Source organism: Entelurus aequoreus, linkage group LG02 (genome assembly GCF_033978785.1).
Source record: "Entelurus aequoreus isolate RoL-2023_Sb linkage group LG02, RoL_Eaeq_v1.1, whole genome shotgun sequence".
In the NCBI taxonomy this organism is placed as follows: Eukaryota; Metazoa; Chordata; class Actinopteri; order Syngnathiformes; family Syngnathidae; genus Entelurus; species Entelurus aequoreus.
Window position 1 is genome coordinate 30,038,429 of NC_084732.1, and position 24,394 is coordinate 30,062,822.

The 24,394-nt window shown below is 37.6% G+C and overlaps 1 protein-coding gene across 1 annotated transcript; it reads left to right on the plus strand.

The window, feature by feature from the left end:
* Positions 1-9,426: 9,426 nt before the first annotated feature.
* sec11a (SEC11 homolog A, signal peptidase complex subunit) lies at positions 9,427-24,054 on the plus strand. Its single transcript, XM_062067182.1, has 6 exons — positions 9,427-9,626; positions 10,006-10,115; positions 19,420-19,569; positions 19,653-19,772; positions 23,129-23,186; positions 23,259-24,054. The coding sequence occupies exons 1-6, from the start codon at positions 9,576-9,578 to the stop codon at positions 23,307-23,309; spliced, it is 540 nt and encodes a 179-aa protein (XP_061923166.1). The 5' UTR covers positions 9,427-9,575; the 3' UTR covers positions 23,310-24,054.
* The last annotated feature ends 340 nt before the right edge of the window (positions 24,055-24,394 follow it).

Below are 24,394 nucleotides of genomic sequence, written 5' to 3' on the forward strand. Positions count from 1 at the left end.
GACTATCATTTTAACTACTATTTTTAACTGTACAGTCATTACACAATACAATCAAAAGTTTTCTAATTTCAGGGTTTGATTTTGGGGAAAAAAGAGTACACTTTGTTATATTTACTGTTTGGACTTACATGGTACAATCAAGTGTTTCTTACAGGACTTTGATGCTGTGGTGGCAGGGGTTGGCAACCCAAAAGGTTGAAATTGGACCAAAAATACAAAAAAACTAATCTGTTTGGAGCCGCAGGAAAACAAAAGCCATATAAGTCTTATGATAAAGGCAACACACGATGTAGGTGTCTATATTTGCAATAATAGCCTACAATCAAAATGACTATCTGTCGCAGGCTGACGCAAATTTTTGTTGACAGAAATGTTGAATTTATATTTATTCTATGCATTTTTAAAACATTGGAAATTATTAGTAAAATGGAGGCTTCTCAGAGGGTGAGATAACTCCTGGAAGTTACTGACTTAGAATGGCCAAAGGTTAAGATGTGTGTGTCCAAGTTAAAGGAAACGGCAGGTTGTCTTCTTCTAATGGATTTATTACAATCTTTGCAAGCTGGGTAACATTTGCTGTGGTCTGGAACAAAATGGCACACAAACAACTATCAAAAATGCTGCCAATATTACATACAGATAATGTGTCTTGAGACAATTTAAATACACAAAGGACATAAGTAAAGGAAATTAAATGAGCTCAAATATACCTACAAACGAGGCCTAATGATGCAATGTGTACATACAACTAGCCTAATTAGCATGTTAGCATCGATTAGCTTGCGATCATCCACTGACCAAACATACCTGATTAGAGGTCCAACAAGTCAATAACATCAACAAAACTCACATTTGTGCATTCATGCACAGCATAAGTAATGTAAACAAACTACGTGAGTTCAAAGACCGCCAAAATTAGTATGACAAAACGGCGCTCGCCAAATACTTTCTTCAGTGAAGCATGTTTAATTTAAACAGTGGGATTTCTAACAATTAGGCAGGTTTGTGTCATGTGTGTCCTCTTACAGAAACCATATTAAAACAAAAAATATATTTTTTTACCCATCTTTTACCATTTTCATACATTTTTAAAAAGCACCAGGGAGCCTCTCTCCCCCTACCCCAAGCCTCTCCTTCCAAACAACCAACATGGTCATCCCACCATCTCCTGGACAGTACCTCTCCCTAGCGGACTCTGATGTTCTCTTTGGTTGAAGTGGGCTACACATTATCCACCTTAATGTGAACAGCCTCACTGGAACCAAACTAGACCAAATCAGAGAAATGTTCCATAACAACAAGGTAAAAATCCTGTGTTTATTGATATTGTTATATACAGCTGAAATGGACCAAAAGGAATCGTCTGATTCTGATGAATTCATCATTTACCGAGAGGACGACTTTCTGACTGTGGGACATGGCGGACAAAAGCTTGACTTTGTATGGACAATTTGGTACACTTTTAATTTTTACATCATACCGTTTTGTAAATAATTGCTTTGTATTTCAACCACATACTTTTTACTAAAATAATTTTGACCGAACATTGTCTGTTTATTTATATGGTATCAGTATAGAAATATAGTAACACACTCCTCCATACGTCATCAGCCTGATTTGTATAAACTACCTGTCTGAACTGTGAAATGTGGTGGAAACACAAACCACACACTTCAACAGGAACCCATAGATCCAGGAACCAGAGGTTCCAGGAGCCAAACCTTATGGTGGAAAAGGGCCTATTGATTCATGTTGATGTCGTATCGAATTAATATCGGTATCGACCAATTCTAAAGGCTCCAATGTCGGTATCACGACACACATATTAGACATGTTCAAAAATAAGTTGTGTGAGGCACATTTGCAATACAAATCTCCACACTTTGGTCAACATGTCCGAAACAAATAAATCATAACTATAACAAACTTGTTTTTACCAATCATTTATAGTGTTGACTTACTTTTCACGCCTGTATGACGACTCAAAATGTTCCAAATGAGAGCTGTGAGGTGCGTCTGTAAAGGAAATGCCCCTTTGTCTTCCGACCTTCTTTTAAAAGTGTCTTTTACTTATTATAAGTTTTACTTTCAACAAGGGTTAACTTATTTTTTTACATTTAAACACATCTCAAAGTGCTACAATAACAAAACAACATTTAAAGCAATCAAAGTTTAGCCATTTAAACCGATAAAATATTAAAACTAAAACGCATAAATGTCCCCCAATCAGCCAACAAAGTTGGTATTATCCATCATTGAGTTTATTTTGATTGTTATGTCTTAATACGTTGGCCACTTGTTGCTAGGCAGAATTGCTAGTCCTACCACCCATAAGTTAATGGAATAACTTTAATATACATTCCAGTTTATTCATTTTTACTGCTTCTTTAAGAGAAGCCACCACTGCATTTAAGTTTGATTGAATATGTTTTTTACAGTGTTGGTTTTCCAGACACTTTTTATGACCTTGCTAACGGCCCACCGGAGTCCTTTGTTGGATGCTGGCTGAACAACATGGCGAGAGGAGACATGGAGCAAGTGCTTACTACGTGTCCTTGACAAGATATCCATTTTAATGCGGTGTAAAGTCATCGCAAACCAACTGTGTGATTGTGTTTAGCGCAGCTGCGTTTGGACGCACAATTCTGCTCGCTCACACGTCCGCATATTGGCGGCCCATGCTGAAGTCAACAGGGGTTACGTCGTGACCACAGATGCTATTAGCCCTGATTCAAAGTGCATACATGCATGAACGACATGGCACTGTAGATCACGGGTGTCAAACTCAAGGCCCGGGGGCCAGATGTGGCCCGCTACTTCATTTTATCTGGCCCTTGAAAGCCTGGAAATAATATGTATCAATAAAGTACTCTAACTTCTCTTACTAAATGTATTCTCTCTTTCTATTTTGGGAGGGAAAAAAACAAGTACTCCATCTAATCACAAATTATGTTAAAGGCCTACTGAAATTAATTTTTTTTATTTAAACGGGGATATCAGATCTATTCTATGTGTCATACTTGATCATTTCGCGATATTGCCATATTTTTGCTGAAAAGATTTAGTATAGAACAACGACGATAAAGATTGCAACTTTTGGTATCTGATAAAAAAAAGGCTTGCCCCTACCGGAAGTAGCGTGACGTAGTCAGTTGAACATATACGCAAAGTTCCCTATTGTTTACAATGATGGCCGCATGAAGTGAGAGAGATTCGGACCGAGAAAGCGACAATTTCCCCATTAATTTGAGCGAGGATGAAAGATTTGTGGATGAGTAAAGTGCAAGTGAAGGACTAGTGGGGAGTTGAAGCTATTCAGATAGGGAAGATGCTGTGAGAGCCGGGGGTGACCTGATATTCAGCTGGGAATGACTACAACAGTAAATAAACACAAGACATATATATACTCTATTAGCCACAACACAACCAGGCTTATATTTAATATGCCACAAATTAATCCTGCATAAAAACACCTGCGTGTTTGTTACGCTAGCTCCTAGCTCCTCTGCTAGCTCCTAGCTCCATAGAACACTCCAATACAATTCAAACACCTGATCAACACACACAATCACTCAGCCCAAAAGACCGTTCACCTAACCCAAGGTTCATAAAGCTTATATATTTTTAAAAAGTTACGTACATACGCAAAAAAAAGTTGCGCACATACGGTCAAGTGATCAAATGTTTAGAAGCCAAAGCTGCATACTCACAGTAGCACGTCTGCGTCTTTGTCATCCAAATCAAAGTAATCCTGGTAAGAGTCTGTGTTGTCCCAGTTCTCTACAGGCGTCTGTGTATCGAAGTCAAAAGTCCTCCTGGTTAGAGTCTCTGTTATCCGAGTTCTTCCATCTTGACTGCATCTTCCGGGAATGTAAACAAAGAAGCGCCGGCTGTGTACTGTTGTTGCTGACTACGTTCGAAAAATACGTCCATTTCGCACCGACAACTTTCTTCTTTGCTTGCTCAGCTTCCTTCTCCATAATGCAATGAACGTGATTGCAACAGATTCACGAACACAGATGTCCAGAATACTGTGGAATTATGAAATGAAAACAGAGCTTTTTCGTATTGGCTTCAATGTGTAAGGCATACCCGTGTTCGCCGGTCTACGTCACGTGCATACGTCATCCTCAGAGGCGTTTCGAACCGGAAGTTTAGCGGCAAATTTAAAATGTCACTTTATAAGTTAACCCGGCCATATTGGCATGTGTTATAATGTTAAGATTTCATCATTGATATATAAACTATCAGACTGCGTGGTCGGTAGTAGTGGGTTTCAGTAGGCCTTTAACGTAATTATTGTCTAATCATGCAAAAATATATTACCAAACATTAAAACCACTTTTTAAATATAAATAAATACTAATAATAATGATTTCAAAGCAAGTTATCCATCAAACTGTGCAATGTAAAAGTAGCAGTAGATTTCATGGTAAAATTGTGAAATTTACTGCGGTTTTTACAGTATTTTTCTCTAAATGAAAAAAAATGTACTTTTTTTTACTGTAATAAACTGTGGTGCCGTTTTGGCATTTACAGTAATACACCGAAAAATCTACAGTTGTTGATTTGCGGTTAAAAACAAACAAACAAACTGGCAGCTCAGGTGCCAAAATGTTACTGTAAAATTGCAGTTTTTTTATTTTTAATAAAAAAACAAATGTAAATGTTACAGTAAAATTCTGGCAACTGAGCTGCCTTTTTCTTACCATAAAAACAGCAGTACTGTTTTTCCATTTACAGTAATACACACTAAATTTTGAGGTGAAATAATTGCAACTTACCATATTTTTTTTACATTTTAGTTTTAAAAAAATCTACTAATTAAATGCATAAAACAATTTAGTAATAATAGTATTCACTTGGCCTCTGGGGCCAAACATAACTGCGATGTGGCCCTCAGTGAAAACGACTTTGACACCTCTGCTGTAGATGATCATTTATGCTAGCATGGTACTTTAAAGGGGACATATCATGCAAAACAAAATGTTCTTACCTATTATTACCTGGTTTTGTATATTTGGATTTGCATTAGTGCCGCAAATTTGAAATCAAACCGTGGAGGCATGGCGGGGATATTTACAAAACAATCTTTCTTTTCTTCCTACTTCCTCCAAACTTTGCGCAAGTCCGCCATTGTAGTCCGACGTTGTTGTCAAAAAGCTCTGTCCTTTTGTCTATCCCAGGGGTCGGCAACCCAAAGTGTTGAAAGAGCCAAATTGGACCAAAAATACAAAAAAAAATCTGTCTGGAGCCGCAAAAAATTAAAAGCCTTCCATAAGTGGTATAATGAAGTCAACACATGATATAAGTGTCTATATTAGCTATATTAGCCTACTATAAAAATATGACTATGTGTCGCAGGCTGACACAAATCTTTGTTGAAAGAAATGTTGAAATGTAATATTTATTCTACACATTTTTATAACATTGGAAAACATTAGTAAAACTTCTCTGAAGGTGAGATAACTCCTGTAAATGACTTGCTTTTAATGGCCAAAGGTATAGATGTGTGTGTCCAAGGTAAAGGAAACTGCAGGCTGTCTTCTTCTAATGGATTTATTAAAATTTTTGCAAGCTAGGTAATGTTTGCTGTGGTCTGGAACAAAATGACATACACACAACTATCAGAAATGCAGGCAATATTACATACAGATAATGTCATGAGAAATGCTGCTATAAATTAAATACTCAGAGGACATAGGAAATTGAGCTCAAATATACCCACTACAGTGAGTTCAAGGACCTCCAAAATTAGTAGGACAAAACGACGCTCGCCAAATACTCTCATCAGTGAAGCATGTTTGATACAAACAGTGGGATCGGCAACAGAATTGTTCAAATAAAACAGAAACTAAAGTTACAAACATTTACCTAAGAACCCTCATCAACAACTTTTTTGTGTACTGCTGTTAACCAGGCAAAAACATAATTAAAAGACTAATAAATCATACATTAGTTGTCATGGTACTCTCTTAAGATGATAGTTATTACAGTAAAGGGATTAAATGACTTTAATGATTTACAGCAGCCACAAAAAACACAGTCAACTCTAAAGCAATTGTATTCTAATAACATTGTTTTATTTTTAAGATTTGTGTTTTTGTTATGAGGTTAAGTTACCATGTAATAACAAGTGTGTTGTAGGAAAAGCAAACAAAAAGATGCTGAATCACAGCATCAAATTAAAAATATATTGATGAGTCAATTTGGAGTAATATAAACATGACATATTAATGACAGCTTGAGCAGGTGTGACATATTTGACACTCATAAAGAAATATTGTGGTCAGCTTGCTTGCAAATAATGTTATCATGTAACCAATGTACTTCCTCCAGGAATTGACCCTGAGTCAACAATGTGACAGTCCTGTGTCTACATCTGTTGTTCTCTTGTGATCACATGTGCGCTAGAAATTCAACTTTTATTTCAAGTCCTTCTATCTGGTGGGGCACTGCTCTCTAATGCATATTATAGCAGACAAAAATGCCAAAATATTCCATATAGGGCCGCACGCTAAAAAAAAATCAAAGCACACGAGGGCCATTTTGATGTTTTCATTTTTAAAACATTTACAATATATTGATTTTTTTAACCTTTAGGGCTCTGCTCAAGTTTGGTCACGGGGACATGGACTAGTCTCAGTCATAACAATTTTAAAAAGAAGTCACATATTAGTATTTTGTTTTCAACCCCTAAATCTTTAAGTCGACTTCAGATCCATTTGTTGATAGAAAATTATATTTTTGATGTATTATGCCTTTTTTTGTTAAAACATTTTTTGTTTTTTATGGCAAAAACACAAAATATGCAACATTTACCCCTTAAAAAATATCAAAGTGGGATAGTTGATAGTTGGAGCCTTAAATAGGTCAATAGTTCATAACAACATTGATTTTAATTCATTATTGTTTTTTAAGCAATTATGTTTTTGGCAAATCCCACTAAAATTCTTAGGGATCCAAATAGTGTTCTACTCATAATAGTGTTGCGAAAAAGTCATACAATATTTTTAATTTTTTTTAATTTTCAAGGCATAAATCTTGAGATGAACTTAAGATCTATCCGTCAAGTTTATTTATTTACTTCCGTTTGTTTGTTTTGTGCCCTTTTTGTGCCTTTAATGGCAAACACACAAAATATGCAACATTTTTTTTCAAAAAATGTTGTGTGGAATATTTCATTGGAAATAATTGGAGCCTTCAATAGGTCAATAATTCCTAACAACATTAATTTTGATTCATTATTATTTTTTGAGCAATGACAGTTTCAAAGAAAAACAACAACATATAATACACCTTTGTGATATTAGAGTCAACGTTGCCACTTTTTCTCGTTACATTTCAGCTGTTTGCTATTTTATTCCACTTTTTGATGTGTTTTTTTTTTGTAATAGTACTTTAACAGGTTGTTAAAAAATATCAAAGTTTGAGTCTTAAATAGGTCAATAGTTCATAACATTGATTTTAATTCATTATCAATCAATCAATCAATCAATGTTTATTTATATAGCCCTAAATCACAAGTGTCTCAAAGGGCTGCACAAGCCACAACGACATCCTCGATTGTTTTTTAAGCAATTATAATTTGGCAAATCCCACTAAAATTCTTAGGGATCCAAATAGTGTTCTACTCATAATAGTGTTGCGAAAAAGTTTCTATTTTTTTATTTTCAAGGCATAAATCTTGAGATGAACTTAAGATCTATCCGTCAAGTTTATTTATTTATTTTCGTTTGTTTGTTTTGTGCCCTTTTTGTGCCTTTAATGGCAAACACACAAAATATGCAACATTTTTTTTCAAAAATTATTGTGTGGAATATTTCATTGGAAATAATTGGAGCCTTCAATAGGTCAATAATTCCCAACAACATTGATTTTGATTCATTATTATTTTTTGAGCAACGACAGTTTCAAAGAAAAACAACATCATATAATACACCTTTGTGATATTACAGTCAGCCTTGCAACTTTTTCTCGCTACATTTCAGCTGTTTGCTATTTTATTCCACTTTTTGATGTGTTTTTTTTTGTAATAGTACTTTAACCGGCCGTTAAAAAATATCAAAGTGGGATAGTTGATAGTTGGAGCCTTAAATAGGTCAATAGTTCATAACAACATTGATTTTAATTCATTATTGTTTTTTAAGCAACTATAATTTGGCAAATCCCACTAAAATTCCTAGGGATCCAAATAGTGTTCTACTCATAATAGTGTTGCGAAAAAGTTTTTATTTTTTTTATTTTCAAGGCATAAATCTTGAGATGAACTTAAGATCTATCCGTCAAGTTTATTTATTTATTTTTGTTTGTTTGTTTTGTGCCCTTTTTGGGCCTTTAATGACAAACACAAAATATGCAACATTTTTTTTTCTAAAATTATTGTGTGGAATATTTCATTGGAAATAATTGGAGCCTTCAATAGGTCAATAATTCCCAACAACATTGATTTTGATTCATTATTATTTTTTGAGCAACGACAGTTTCAAAGAAAAACAACATCATATAATACACCTTTGTGATATTACAGTCAGCCTTGCAACTTTTTCTCGTTACATTTCAGCTGTTTGCTATTTTATTCCACTTTTTGATGTGGTTTTTTTTGTAATAGTACTTTAACAGGCCGTTAAAAAATATCAAAGTGGGATAGTTGATAGTTGGAGCCTTAAATAGGTCAATAGTTCATAACAACATTGATTTTAATTCATTATTGTTTTTTAAGCAATTATAATTTGGCAAATCCCACTAAAATTCCTAGGGATCCAAATAGTGTTCTACTCATAATAGTGTTGCGAAAAAGTTTTTATTTTTTTTATTTTCAAGGCATAAATCTTGAGATGAACTTAAGATCTATCCGTCAAGTTTATTTATTTATTTTTGTTTGTTTGTTTTGTGCCCTTTTTGGGCCTTTAATGGCAAACACAAAATATGCAACATTTTTTTTCCTAAAATTATTGTGTGGAATATTTCATTGGAAATAATTGGAGCCTTCAATAGGTCAATAATTCCTAACAACATTGATTTTGATTCATTATTACTTTTTGAGCAATGACAGTTTCAAAGAAAAACAACCACATATAATACACTTTTGTGATATTAGAGTCAATATTGCCACTTTTTCTCGTTACATTTCAGCTGTTTGCTATTTTATTCCACTTTTTGATGTTTTTTTGTTGTAATAGTACTTTAACAGGCCGTTAAAAAATCAGCCTGTAAATATTGAAAGCAACCCATGCAAGTAGACTTTTATTTAAAGGCGTTAACTTGGAAGTGCTATAATCGATCTACTTGTAGAAGAATCCACCAATAAGTATTTATAAAAATACATTTACGATTTCTAGGACACAAAAAAGCACCAAATCATAATTTTTGACGTATGTGACCATTCTCTCGTATCGTAAAGTGACAACTCAACACAGCGCGTGCAAGTAGGCGGGACTTCCGGTCGAGCAGACCCGGAAATCGAGGATGTGCGCGTCTCCTGCTTGACGTTGCATCCATATGCTCGCCGCACAAACACGTTTTCATGTAAATTAGGTCCTTATTAAAAAGAGAACCCTTTATTATTTACCGCAATGTTATCGTTTGATTTTCTCGACGATGTCCGTCGCATGAACAAGCGGCAGGTTGGTACAAACTCGTCATGGTTGTGATGACTATTGTATGGGAAGAGACCACCTTCTTAGCTAACGGTCACTAGCCTTCGAGCGCCTTTTTATAAAACAAACTACACTCACGTCGGCGCTCTTTTTGTCACTTGCTTGCCACATTTGAAGCTACACGTCTGCAACTTTTCAACATGCAATAGCTGCTTGGTCGTGCAAGTCAATTTAAGCTTGAAAAGCAGGTTTGGGCAACAGCTAGCAAGCCATTTCCCATGGCATTGTTAGCTAAAGTTCAGCCCACTTAGGACTATGTATCTTAAACCATGCTCAGCTGCTTAAACACCACGTATCAGTAACCAGTTGTATACTAACATATATGTTGCTTCTATCTTTATTGCAGCTCTATTACCAAGTGCTCAACTTTGGTATGATAGTTTCCTCTGCTTTGATGATATGGAAAGGACTCATGGTTGTCACCGGCAGTGAGAGTCCTATTGTTGTCGTACTCAGGTGAGTTCTGCAAACTTGACACAATGTACACTAGTGTACCGGGAAATACAGTCTGGTGTGCCGTGGGAGATTATGTAATTTCACCTAATTGGGTTAAAAAATCTCCAAAAACATGCACCTGGGGATAGGTTGGCAACACTAAATTGGCCCTGGTGTGTGAATGTGAGTGTGAATGTTGTCTATCTGTGTTGGCCCTGCAATGAGGTGGCGACTTGTCCAGGGTGTACCCCGCCTTCCGCCCGATTGTAGCTGAGATAGGCTCCAGCAGCCCCGCGACTCCGAACGGGACAAGCGGTAGAAAATGGATGGATGGGTTAAAAAATATTTTTTATAATTATAATCCGCAAATGTGCCGTTGTTGAGTGTCTGTGCTGGTTAGAGCTCGGGAGACTAACTGTGTAATACCTCTCCATATCAGTAGGTGGCAGAAGGTAGCTAATTGCTTTGTAGATGTCGGGAACATGGTTTGTTGTCGTGATCGCAATATGCAGACGACAGTGGGAGGCAGGTTTGAGTTTGAGTTTATTTCGAACATAAAAAGGTACCGTATTTTTCGGACTATAAGTCGCAGTTTTTTTCATAGTTTGGCCAGGGGTGCGACTTATACTCAGGAGCGACTTATGAATGAAATGATTAACACATTACCGTAAAATATCAAATAATATTATTTAGCTCATTCACGTAAGAGACTAGACGTATAAGATTTCATCGGATTTAGCGATTAGGAGTGACAGATTGTATAGCATGGTCTATATGTTATAGTTATTTGAATGACTCTTACCATAATATGTTACGTTAACATACCAGGCACGTTCTCAGTTGGTTATTTATGTGTCATATAACGTACACTTATTCAGCCTGTTGTTCACTATTCTTTATTTATTTTAAATTGCCTTTCAAATGTCTATTCTCAGTGTTGGGTTTTATCAAATAAATTTCCCCCCAAAAATGCGACTTATACTCCAGTGCGACTTATATGTTTTTTTCCTTCTTTATTTTGCATTTTCGGCCGGTACCACTTATACTTATACTATACGATTTATACTCCGAAAAATACGGTATATAATGCTTAAACCAAAAATAAACAAAAGGCATTGAAGCTTAGGGATGGCTATGCAAAACTAAACTAAAACTGAACTGGCTGCAAAGTAAACAAAAACAGAATAAATAAGATAAGGCTCAGAATGGTTTCTTAACAAAACCTTTCCACATATAAAGTGCTTTTTTTGATTGATTTATTGAGACTTTTATTAGTAGATTGCACAGTACAGTACATATTCAGTACAATTGACCACTAAATGGTAACATCCCAATAAGTTTTTCAACTTGTTTAAGTCGGGGTCCACGTTAATCAACATTAAACTGCCTCAAGTTGTTGCTCAGATTAAATAAAATGACAAAACTTTTCTTCTACATATAAAAAGTGCAACGTTAAACAGTTTCAAGTCAACTCAGCCTCAGATTAACTTTTCTTCCCCCCCCCAAGCCTGGCTAACTTGGCAGTAAGAGGATATATGGGCTCATTGTTCTTCCACCATAGAAGTGGGTCAAAATCAAATTTTTATTGCAAAATGGACTTATATCTGCTGCTATAAAAACATTTGTTATTGCTTTAGCCCTACCTGACTCGCCGAGGAGAGGCTGCTTGAATGCCGTGGTGACTCTACAAATGGGTTAGCATGTGTAATGAGAGTAGCGTATGTGTGTGTGTGGCCCTTTAATATGTGACAGCATGTGAGGTGAGTGTGTGCGCGAGCGAGGTGAGGGAGCGGTAGCGTGAGTGCGGGGAGTGGCTAGTGTTTTGTTTGATTGGCTGTGTGCAAACCTCAATAAAGCCACGATTTGCAACTAATCGCCGGACTCGTCATTTACCCTGGAGTCCGGAGCTGTGGAGACCCACTGCCGGGTAGAGTGAAGGGTGTTGCCCCCGAGAATACATCGGCCCTGGAGGAGTGTCTCCCCTGTGCTCCTCGACTACGGTCTGGGAGCGGGAAGCAGGAAAGGTGCAACACATGTTTGACGTGTTGTCAGAAGCAGCTGCTGAACAATGTCGGCAAACCTCCGTCCTCCATTGTTGTATCGCGCAGCCAAAGTGTTCCCAAACGGGAACCAAACGAGGCAGGAGGGTCTTCCAGCTCTGGCTTTTCCATGTTGTCCTAGCCCGGTCGCTTCTAGCATGTGTACTTGTTCAGTACACCTCCGAACCCAACCGAAACCCCCGTACCGAAACGGTTCAATACAAATACACGTACCGTTACACCCCTAATATATATATATCTTAGGTGTGTAACGGTATTGTAGATACCGCATTATTTCGGTTTCAAAGTCTTCACAATAATACCGGGACGCCTGGCGGTATTAAACAAAAACTTGGTGTGTAGTTGTTTTCCGGCGCTTTCGCGTTGTCCATGTCTGAAAATAAACTACATCTCCCAGAATTCTCCAAGGTAGGGGCGTGTAATGACGTAAGCAGGAAGTGAAGTGCATTCGCATTCAATAAGAGGAATTGTTTTTGGTGACATTTCCTGAAAAATGTAATCAAAATCTTTCCACAACTATTTGACTTACGTTGCTAACAAACAGACAAACCCTGCCCACACAGCAAAAACACTCCGCGGCGGATCCCCCGCGGAGGTATCGTGCTTTCCGGAACGGAACCGCGAAACGGACCCACATCGGCGTCCACTTGCTCTCAGGAACGTATCCGCCACGGCGTCGGATCCGCGACCCGCCGCCGTGGCGGCGCGCTGAATCCGCTCCGCACCCATGATCAAAGCCTAACCTCCCGCCGCGGACCAGCAACGGACTCATAAAAACCCTGGCTCATCTGGCCGTTTTGGACCCCTTTATCTTATTTTCAAAATCCCTTTTGTTCTTGCTGTAGGATAAAATAGGAAACTAAAAAATTCACTAAGCCCTACTACAGCAATATAGGCTTACATATGCATTGCCTTGTATTTTTAAACTAACAATACTGTCAATAGGCAGAAACAGAAAATGGTCAATTCACTCTATAAAGTAAATATATAATATATAAATATATATATAAAAAGTAAATATACGTATTTAATCTATTAGGCTACAACTTTAAGGAAACGCTGCTCCATGCACAGCTAATATATCAGAAAATGAATAACTGGTGAATGACAAGAAGTCCAATAAAAGGTTGTTTATTTATACATATACATCTCTATTCCTCCTGAGGAGGTGGAAGCGGGACTCGTCTCCTCGTTGCCCGATCCCCCGCCAAGTTGAACCACCTGATGGCGTGTTTGGTGACCTCATCGTCCGTGGCTGACCTTGTCAACACATTTTTACTCACAGCACCTGTAATCAAACAAGATTACAAGACAGATACGTTTATGTTTATGGTATGTAGCATCCAAAGCCAAGTATGCTTACACAATACAAAATATGTGATAGGTATTAAGGAGATTACATTTGAAAGAAAAACATGACTTAAAGTTACTGGAGGTGGTTAAAATAAGGTGCGTAAACTATGAATTTGTGATCAGGGTATAGGTGTGCAAGACATCCAAAATGTTTAAACAATATCGTTATTTGGTTCCTTGATCAGAGTACTTGTTTGGCTCTGTTGGATGACGGCGGCGGGGGGTTGGGGGTGGGGGGCATAAATAAATATCCATAACCCAACTTTGGGAGGTTGACATTGTTTTCTTATTATATTTGTACTATCATTCTATGTTTGTATTCGTGTAGGCCAGGGGTGTCCAAAGTGCGGCCCGGGGGCCATTTGCGGCCTGCAGGTCATTTTTTAACGGCCCCAGGGCACATTTTAAAAAAATACGATCGAAATAAATAAAAAACATTAAAAGTGGTATTTAAAAAGCAAACAGGTGAAATGCAACAAGAAAATGTAGCAATGTTTACTCTAATCACACAAAGCTGCCACGTAGGCTGTTTCTTTCTTTAAAAAATAATAATGAATCAAAATCAATGTCATTATGAATTATTTACCTATTCAAGGCTTAAGAAGTTTACCTTCACAATCAGCTGGTCTTGGTTGTGCTTCATATGTTCCAGCAGGCTAAGGATGTGGATTACCTCAGGCGCTGTTGACAAACAGCAGTATAAAATAAACATGTTTCAGTGTTTATCCTCATTACTCATAATCCTGACATTAGCTATTGACCTTAGTTAATGACAAAAGTTATTGACAAAGTTTGAAGAAAATATGTGATTGCTTGTGAATTTGAATTTTTTCCAAAATTTGTGGCACAGAATGACCATCCGGTATTTGTCAGTTATTGCTCACCAGAGCAGGAAATGTTGTCGGCCATTCTTCCCCCTCGCCATGTTGGCCTGTAGGCCAGGCTGGATCCAGGCTCCTCTGTCTGCCACATGTTGAGGGCTGCTGATGAGGGGGGTGGAGGGAGTCGAGGAGGGACTGCCGTTCCTAGTGAGGTGGGCATTGTGAGAGAGCCATCAGTTAACCATGACTGGTAATACCCAAGGGGCCTATCTATACACTAATATTTCAGAGATCAGTCCCTACCTTGTGTAACTCTCTGCATGTTTAATGCAGGTGCTGGTGAAGGCATATGAATGCGTCCTTCCCCATGGTGAGGTGCTAAGGGAGATAAATTGGTATTAAATGATTGTGATCTGTTAACCATGGTTACTGGATGCTGAGATATTATTTCAGAGTTCAGTCTTTACCTAGAAAATTATCTCCAGTTGAGGAGTCGAGTTGACAAGTACTCATGACTCTTGCTGGCACTCGGCGAGACGGTGGAGCTGGGAGAAGGGATACAAGGAGAGGGGAATATCTTTAGCACTCAGAATGTTAACCATATCTTTAATATTAATGTGGTGGTTTCGTTTTTTCGATGTTAAGAGATTATTCCTTACTCTGCCTGTGCAATTGGCTTGCCAACCCCAGAGATGCGAGGTCACTATTTCCCGGGTCTTTTTCGCTATCATCTGAGTCCCCGAGACGATGGCTGTTGGGTAACCATATCATTAGGATTATTGTAATACCAAAATTGCCAAATATACATATAGTACAAACATCTCTGGTCTATTTTTGAATGCTACCGGAAATAACCTTCCTATTACTGTAGAAACATGACAAAAACAAGACGGAACACACTTACACTGGCTTCCTGTTCCTTTTTTCTGGCAGCTCCTCGTTCTCTGCCTCAGATTGCAGGTCTGAGGTGTCGCAGCCCTTTCCATGTTGTTGCATTATTTTTAATGCGTCTTTGTAGTTGTCTAAAATTGAATATGTTAAAATGAACATGAGTTTCAAATTAGCTGTAGAGCTGAACAGAATATTATTATTATTATTGATAATGATAAATCAGGTCTCTCTCTTACAAGAGACCTGGTCAGAACATAGACACAATAGGTTATTCCAAGCATAAAGAGAAGCAACTATGACGTTATTTTCAAACAAGAAGATTATGAATTTGCATACCACAAGTTCGGACAACAGAAACGTCAAATCTTGGCCAGTTTGGCACATGCTGCTCCTCATTTAAAGTGGCCCTCTCAATTCTGTCTGTGTTTTTATAGCTGGGCCAGAAAACCATCCTATCATCATACGATCCACTTGGGACAACCGCAATGTCCCTGTTCATTATAAATTTAATCAGATGAAAAGGCACCCTTAATGTAGAAAGAAAGAAAAGGGGTATTTATTCATCGTCAAAGGAACAACGTGGACAAAAGCATGCACAGGTGTTATTGTATACAAATAAGCAAGTAAGATGAGCTGAGATTTTACCTGAATGGTGCCCCAAGGTGGTAAGAACTATAAGAAAGGTAAAAGTACAGGTCATAATAGTCAGAACTTCAGCTCAATCGTAAAGTAGAGTTTGAAATTATGGGTGTAGTGTATACAGAGATCAGTCCCTACCTTGTGTAACTCTCTGCATGTTTAATGCAGGTGCTGGTGAAGGCATATGAATACATCCTTCCCCATGGTGAGGGGCTAAGGGAGATAAATTGGTATTAAATGGTTGTGATCTGTTAACCATGGTTACTGGATGCTGTGATATTATTTTGGAGATCAGTCTTTACCTAGAAAGTTATCTCCAGTTGAGGAGTCGAGTTGACAAGTACTCATGACTCTTGCTGGCACTCGGCGAGACGGTGGAGCTGGGAGAAGGGATACAAGGAGAGGGGAATATCTTTAGCACTAAGAATGTTAACCATATCTTTAATATTAATGTGGTGGTTTCGTCTACAACGCTAAATATATCCTGTGGTGTACCTCAGGGATCAATATAGGACCTAAATTATTCAATGTCTAGATAAATGACATTTGTAAAGTTACAAAAGATTTATAGTTAGTATTATTTGCGGATGATACAACAGCGTTTTGTTCAGGAGAGAACACACAGAAGATAATACAAATAATAACAGAAGAAATTAACAAATTAAAAAGATGGTTTGACAAAAACAGACTATCTTTGAATCTCAGTAAAACTAAAATAATGCTATTTGGTAACAGTAGAAGAGAAAGTCAAACACAAATACAAATAGACGGAATAGAAATTGAAAGAGTATATGAAACCAAATTTCTAGGTATAATGATTGATGATAAATTGAACTGGAAATCTCAAGTAAAAAATATACAACATAAAGTAGCAAGAAACACGTCAATAATGAATAAAGCAAAACATGTTCTAGACAAAAAATCACTTCATATTCTCTACTGTTCACTAGTGTTACATATCTGAGTTATTGTGTAGAAATATGGGGAAATAATTACAAAAGTACACTTCATTCATTAACGGTGTTACAAAAAAGATCAGTTAGAATAATATATAATGTTGGATATAGACAACACACAAATCCTTTATTTATTGAATCAAAGATACTGAAATTCCACGACATAGTGAATTTGCAAACAGCTAAAATGATAAACAAAGCAAACTATAACCTGCTACCCAAGAATATACAACAATTCTTCTCAAAAAAAGAGGAGAAAAATAATCTTAGAGAGAAATGTAATTTAAAACATTCGTACGCACGTACAACACTTAAGACCTTCAGTATATCAGTATGTGGAATTAAATTATGGAATGGATTAAGCAAAGCAATCAAACAATGTACTAATATGATCAATTATTTATGCTTATATGTGGAAATAATAATAATAATAGTAAATAAAATAATAATAATAAAAAAGGTAAATAAAGCATAACATAGTCTCTAATAAATTAATTAAATAAAAAACAGTATATAAAATATATACATCAGCAAATAACAAAAATATAGATCAACAAAAAGTATCCTTAATATGTGCAGCAATTTTTCCCACTCACATCATCTCATTTTATATATTTTTTCTACAATTAACTATGCCAAAAAACACATAATAGACATACCTTTTTTTTTTTAAATGGAAACAAAAACAACAGTGCGTCACACACAGCTAGTCCACAGTAAACAGGATCTCGAGCTCCACTAAAGAACAAAGAAAGAAATAATACACACTCATATTAATAGCAAAGAACGGCTGTTTCCACTCCGTTAACGTTACGTTGTTGACTAACGAAGTAACGTTAGCGACCTGGGCCTAAACAACAATGACAATAAAGTAATACGCTTTCGTTTCAACCAGTTGGAAATATGTGGAATATCGTAGCATGTAACCTACACACATTCACAGCCTCTAACAAAAGATGGCCTAAGTTAACTGTATTGAACTTTTGAAACGTTCATACTCACCGGCTTCACGCGGGAAACTTTCAAATTCTGGAACACAAAACACAGATAAAAGACAATTTTACAATAGCACGGCGAAAAAATGACCGTCGTTGTGTGGGTTTTTTGACAAATAACACTCTTTTCCACTTTTCTTCGCTCGGGCCTCACCTCCCGCGTGCAGCCATTTCGAATTTTCTGGATACGTGACGTCAGACGCACGTCCCCATGCAAAGCATTCTGGGAGGCGGTGCTGGAAATAGCCTTTTTTTACAGAATATAAAGTTTTACTGCTAGTCCTAATATCAAACAAGGTCATTACAATCATACATAAATGATGATGGAAACACAAAGGCCGATCTTTACTGCGAATGTAGCAATAAATCAATAAATCTATACTTACGTTCGTGTTCCAGCAAAGAAAGTCCAGAAATGATGATCTTGGCTCATGCGCGTACACGCTAGTAGGCGCGTCCACGTCTGCGGGTGCAGACATTGGTCGGCTCAGCGCGCGTAGGCGGCGCGCGCCGGTTTAGTTTGTCGCGTCCGCGTATGTGAATCAGACACGAGTCCGCTCAGGATCAGCTGTCTGACCGTACAATTTTTAGAGGCGGAGCTGTATCCTCTAGGCGGAGCCAAAACGAATGTGACAGTAACGCAGGTTGGGCGACTTGAAGGCGGATCCGTATAGGAGTCTTCTGCTGTGTGGGTGGCAGAAACATAACCTCTTTGGCAAAGTTAAAGTGTCCGTTCTGCAAAGCAAATAGTTTCGTCTCGAGTGTTTCCAAGGCGACACAGAACTAGACGGTCATGTCACACAGCACGAAAATAAACAAACCATCATTAGCCCAACTACAATTATCACCAGCTTCCAATTACTAGCCGTCCTCTCTGCAGTTTCCGTTAAAAAAATAAAAGCACCAGCTGTAAGAGAATTTACAGCAAGTTTCTTCAACTGGCGGCCCGCAGGCCCAGTAATGACACCGTACCACCGTACCATACCGAGTTCAGTTCAAAACTTGGGAGACAAACATTTTTGCAACAAATTCCTAAAACACTAAAGTTATCCTGTTGTATAGAGGAACATGGGCAGCTGTAAACACAGATTCTTGCATTGACATTTTAACCTTGCTAGCAAATATACACTGGGGGTCCAAACTTGTGATTACTATTGAGGCATTCTTCAAGGCACACATTTGTCGCTGTACTTTCTTTACTTCAGATGCAGTCAGTAATCATGTATTCAACTGCTTTAGTTATACTAGTGGTGTTTGTCAAGGTTTTATTTCAGGTCCTCTCTTTTTCATCATTTGGGCTGTTCAAATGGTGTTCAGGGAGTTCAGTACAAAAAACTTGTGAGAGATGCACATTTGCAGAAGGTCCTTTGAAACAGTACAACGCTCCTCTAATTCTAACACCATAAATAGTCCAAAATCAAATGTTTACTGTAGAGGACACTGGTTCCAAGACTAACAGTGAAGGGAGAAGTCCGGGCCCCAGAGTCCTAAGCTTTCTGGAAATGTGGCCCCCAAAACAATGTAGTTGAATACCCCGGAATTTACAGTATTAACTCCTACCTGCAAACAATTATTTAAAACTAACACTTTGATTCCCCTGTTGATTCCAGTGGCAGTATGGAACCAGCTTTCCACAGAGGAGACCTCCTCTTCCTGACCAACCGGGTTGAGGACCCAATCAGAGTTGGAGAGATCGTCGTCTTCAGGATAGAAGGCAGAGAGATCCCCATAGTGCACAGAGTACTTAAAATTCATGAAAAGTCAGTACTGTGTTACATTTAAGGATGTCTCTCATGTAATGAAATTCTGTGTCCCCAAAATCATGCATTTGCTTTTTTTCCAGGGAAAATGGCGACATTAAGTTTTTGACCAAGGGGGACAATAATGCTGTGGACGACAGAGGTCTATACAATCCAGGACAACACTGGCTGGAGAAAAAGGACGTGGTGGGACGAGCTCGGGGGTATGTGAACAATAATTATTGACACTATTTAAAGGTGTTTTGTACTCGTAGTTTATAGTTTTATACAGAAGTATATTTCCACTTATTGTGTCGGAGGTGTTTAATTAGGCCATGTCTTCACTAATATGGATATTTTTTTTAAAAAAAGCATACTTTTCTGTTTTTTGGCTTCTTCACCAGAAAATATTATTTAATCTATAAAAATATATACTTTTAAAACCAGCTGTGTATTTTCAAAAACCTCAGCTTCAGCGTTTTGTGTGCAAGCGAATAAATGGGAGTGTTTGTTTTATCGTAAGAAATACGCAACATTGTCATTGTGTTTATCAACAGAACATTAAGTGTGTGAATGTGAGTCTATCTGTGTTGGCTCCGCGATCAGGTGACGACTTGTCCAGGGTGTACCCTGCCTTTCACTCGAGTGCAACTGGGAGGCTCCAGCCCCCCCTCCACCCCAAGAGGGACAAGCGGTAGAAAATGGATGGTTATTTACCAAAGTGTGTGGTTTCATTTGGTCAAGCAATAGATGTGTGCATCAGCCTACACACTTTTGTGTGTGTGCAAAAGAGTCAATGGCCTGAGGTCATGTAACTATAGTTTAATACTTATTACTCATATGAAAAGAAGGCGTCTGTTTGAGGGAGGTTCTTATTTGTCTTAAGTGGATGACGCATCCGGGACATGGCGTCTATTAGAAGAATGACCACTTTTTGAGTAAATACGGCAGTTCTTATTCAAGTCAAGTAGTCTTAACGGTGACAGTGTGTCCCAGATTTTGTCGTGAAAAGGGATGAACTCTGATGATTAAAAAAAGTGTTCAAGTGGAAGGGTGTCCGTCATTTCAGTACAGGCGCCACATGCAGATGAATTAGATGTCAAGTGGGCCAAACTAACACATGTGCATTAAATGTCTTTAGTTGTGTTCATCATAGGCACCAACTTAGGGAACTCCCCATTAACTCTACTAATGAATATGGCCAGTTGAGCAACGTCTAAAATTATTGCACAAACTGCACAACATTGTTACTTGTGTTGTCCCCGATATGGTACCAAAATGGAATTTGAAACTTTTCAAGATAAAGGGCACCACTAAAAATGTCATTATTTGCTTTATTTTAACAGAAAATCTTACGATACATTAAACATAGGTTTCTTATTGCAATCAAAGAACAATTCTGGCATTGAATTACATAGTGAACATACAAGACATATATTTTTGTAGTAAGTACGCAAACTGGTTACAAAGGATTGTAACTCGGCTGCTGATGTACGCAGTAGCATATTGAGTCATTTCCAATTGTATTATTTTGTCAAAATTATGAGGGACAAGCGGTAGAAAATGGATGGATGGAATATTAATCTTTACTGTTAATAGCTGGTTACTTTGTATCAATAGGTTCTGGCTGCACTTAAGTTGAAATGTAATAATAACTTATTAATCTGTTGTTTGGATATATCCAATTCCAAGTAGTTACAGGATCATACATTGGTCATACTTAAAGTTCTTCTGTGTCCAGTGATGTATTTCCTGAGTTTATAAACAAAAGCAAAAGTGACCAAAGATTTTGTGATGATAAAATATATCCATGTAATCATTGTAATATTGACTATATACAGCTCTTGTACTTAGTATCGTGACAGTCAATACTTCTCTTTGTTTACATTTAGGAGCGCTATCTTGCTGTTAGCGGTTAGCTATTATATCCTCCTACAGTGTGTAGTGAAGCATGTTTAGCTATTCCTCGTCTTGCAGGAAGGATACTTGTAAGAAACTGTTTATTTGTCGCCATGGAAGCGATGATTAGTGATTTGGAAGTAGCTAAACACTGTGGAGGGACATTAGCCGCTAGCTAGTTGTGTTTAAAGCACCGCATGCAGAGTGGCACTTCAGTGTTAATGGCTTTAACTTTACAATTAGTTTTTAAACAAAAATATGTCCACTCTACCTCTATTGTCTCTATGCAAGGGGTGCCAAACGTACGGAATCCGGCACGAGAACAGGTTTTGTCCCGCCCGCGAGATGTGTTTGCTAAGTAAAAAACAACTGGAATGTTTTTGTGAAAGGAACAGCTTTTCTAAATGTGTCCACTAGATGTTGCAATAGCAATTCGGTTTGGCAAGCAAACAGTTGGGCCAAGCTAGAGAAGAGGTACACAGTAAAGTGTGGCTGCGGCTCCTCCCCCTCGACCCAAATAAAACGCAAAACCTGCCGTTTTTTACGTCTTCTGCTTCACACACATTATTTGACACCCTTATTGCCCCAAAATATCTCAGTCAAAAATAAGAAAAGTGAGCGCAAAGTGTAACTAATTCCTCTTGAATAATTTCTACCTCCGTTTCTTATGGGTTGTTGAGCTAGCACAGGATTAAATGAGAATATGAGTTATTTGATACCTGGAAGACTTTTTATTTATTTATTTTTTGTTCCATCCCAGATAAGCTGTGACTTAACGTTTGATGGCTTTGTAGATAAACTGCACCATTTTTTTCCACAGAATTTTCTACTAACGTGCAGTGTTTTGTCAAGAAGATTATTTGTGTAATGTACTTTTTCATAATGTGCTTGTTCTATTTTTGGCCAAAGAAAAAACAATCTGAAGTTGTTTTTATTTTTAAGTTATCGTGCCATAATTTAACCAGTCCAGCCCACTCGGGAATTGATTTTCCTCCATGTGGCCCTTGAGCTAAAATGAGTTTGACACCCCTGCTCTACACTGTTTCCCCTTCTAAGTGCTCTGCGTGTGTGTTGACTCACATGCGCTCCGGCTCATGTTACAATGTCACCACGACACGCCATCTTGTTCATGAAAAAAAAAAAAAGTACCAGTATTTTTCAAAGACAGAATTGTAATTGTTTTTAATTCACGAGTACCACGGTACTTTATTAATACGGGTATACCGTACAGCCATAGCTGTTACAAATGTTACTTCAACCCACCGTGAAAATGCTGGTAACTCAAGGTATGCTTGCAACTTAAAGCATAGACAATAGCTGAGAGACCGTCCGCATCTGAAGTTACTCGTAAGTTGAGGTACCAGTCTACTGTCTACATGTTCTATAGAGGCAAGCACTTCACTTCAAGGTCATCAATGTGGCTACTTGACTAGATTTGGGGTTTATGGTTTTATTATCCTTATGCTCATTGAATTATATTGAACAAGGCAGGATTTTGGTGGAACGCCCACATGGAGAGGCAAATCAAGGGAAGCCAACACTTGACATTTCCTTGACATCACATATTCAAGATGTGGTGTTCTCCCTTTGTTCTTTGACTTTAAACTGTACAAGTCACAGGTCCATTTTTGGAATCGAGTCCTAAATTGTCCTGTTGTCTTTTGTTTTTTTTCTCCTCTAGTTTTGTGCCGTACATCGGAATTGTCACCATCCTCATGAACGATTACCCCAAGTTCAAAGTAGGTTTGCCGAGGCTTATTCTATGTGTGCAACATCTTCTAATCGTTGTGTTCACTGTCATCCCTCCGCAGTACGCCGTTCTCTTCATGCTGGGTCTCTTTGTGTTGGTCCACCGGGAGTGACCAAGAAAACCTGTCCAAATCATCTAGCTTTTTCTTTTTCTACCATTTTTTGTTAGACTGGCGTGGGGTCGGGGGTAAATCCGAGCTTTACAAATATTTTTGTGAGGGAGCAAGGCTAGATTTTGGGAAATGTTCATAAACAGCATTTTTTAAAGTGGATGTAAACCATGTTTTTTTCTTGTCCAGTCCTTGTCTTTAAAAAGAAGTATTTTATGAAATATGAATATTATTAAATATGGACTCTGGTTACCATCCTTTATGGATTTTTTCATGGCTATTTCTTTTTAGCATAAAATGAACTCAAAAGGCTATTACTGAAAAATACTGTACGTCACATTGTTTTAGAATTTGATTTAAGATTTTATGGGGAAAAAAGCACTTTCATTGATATCAGTTTGTTTCGTTTGCTTCAAATCATGTCAAAATTATTTGCCAAATAGATTTGTTATATTTTCAGCTCTTTGTGTTGACCAGGTTTGCGTTTTTTTTGCAGCGGCAGCAAGACAGAAGTTTTCATGGGTTCCATCGCCTCAGTTCTCAGTGAAGTTTAGATATTTTTTCATTTCCAATGTGTGAATGTTTAATACAGCTGGGCATATGTGTATTTCTGATGAAATAAAAATGATTTCAGACTAAAAATAACGACCCAAAATTGATAGAAAACATCTGTCAATTCAAAGACCGTAAAAGGTTTTTCCTTTTAATGCGGTTTAAAGTGTTCTGTGAATAAAATACATCACTTGGATTGCAACGTGCCCACCTTGTTGGGGTAGTTGGGAAACAAAATGTATAGAATAGAATAGAAAGTACTTTATTGATCCCTGGGGGAAATTCAGCACCACAGTTCGCTCACATGTCATTAAGTCTATTCCAAAAAAACAATTTCATTGAAACATGGCCTCCATATTTGTGGAGCATGATTCAAAATAGTGAGGGTAAGTAACTTCTTACTTGTCTTTAAAGGGAGACATTGTTTCAATAAGTTATACAAACATAACTGTTCTCAGGAAAATCTTGTAGTACAGAGGTTCTCAAACTTTTTTAATTAAATACCAACTCAGGAAACACTTGGCTCTCCAAGTACC

Coding starts and splice junctions, on each gene's coding strand:
- sec11a (XM_062067182.1), top strand. CDS start 9,576: ATGTTATCGTTTGATTTTCTCGACGATGTCCGTCGCATGAACAAGCGG. Junction 19,570..19,652: donor GTACTTAAAATTCATGAAAA/GTCAGTACTGTG, acceptor CTTTTTTTCCAG/GGAAAATGGCGACATTAAGT. Junction 23,187..23,258: donor ACGATTACCCCAAGTTCAAA/GTAGGTTTGCCG, acceptor ATCCCTCCGCAG/TACGCCGTTCTCTTCATGCT.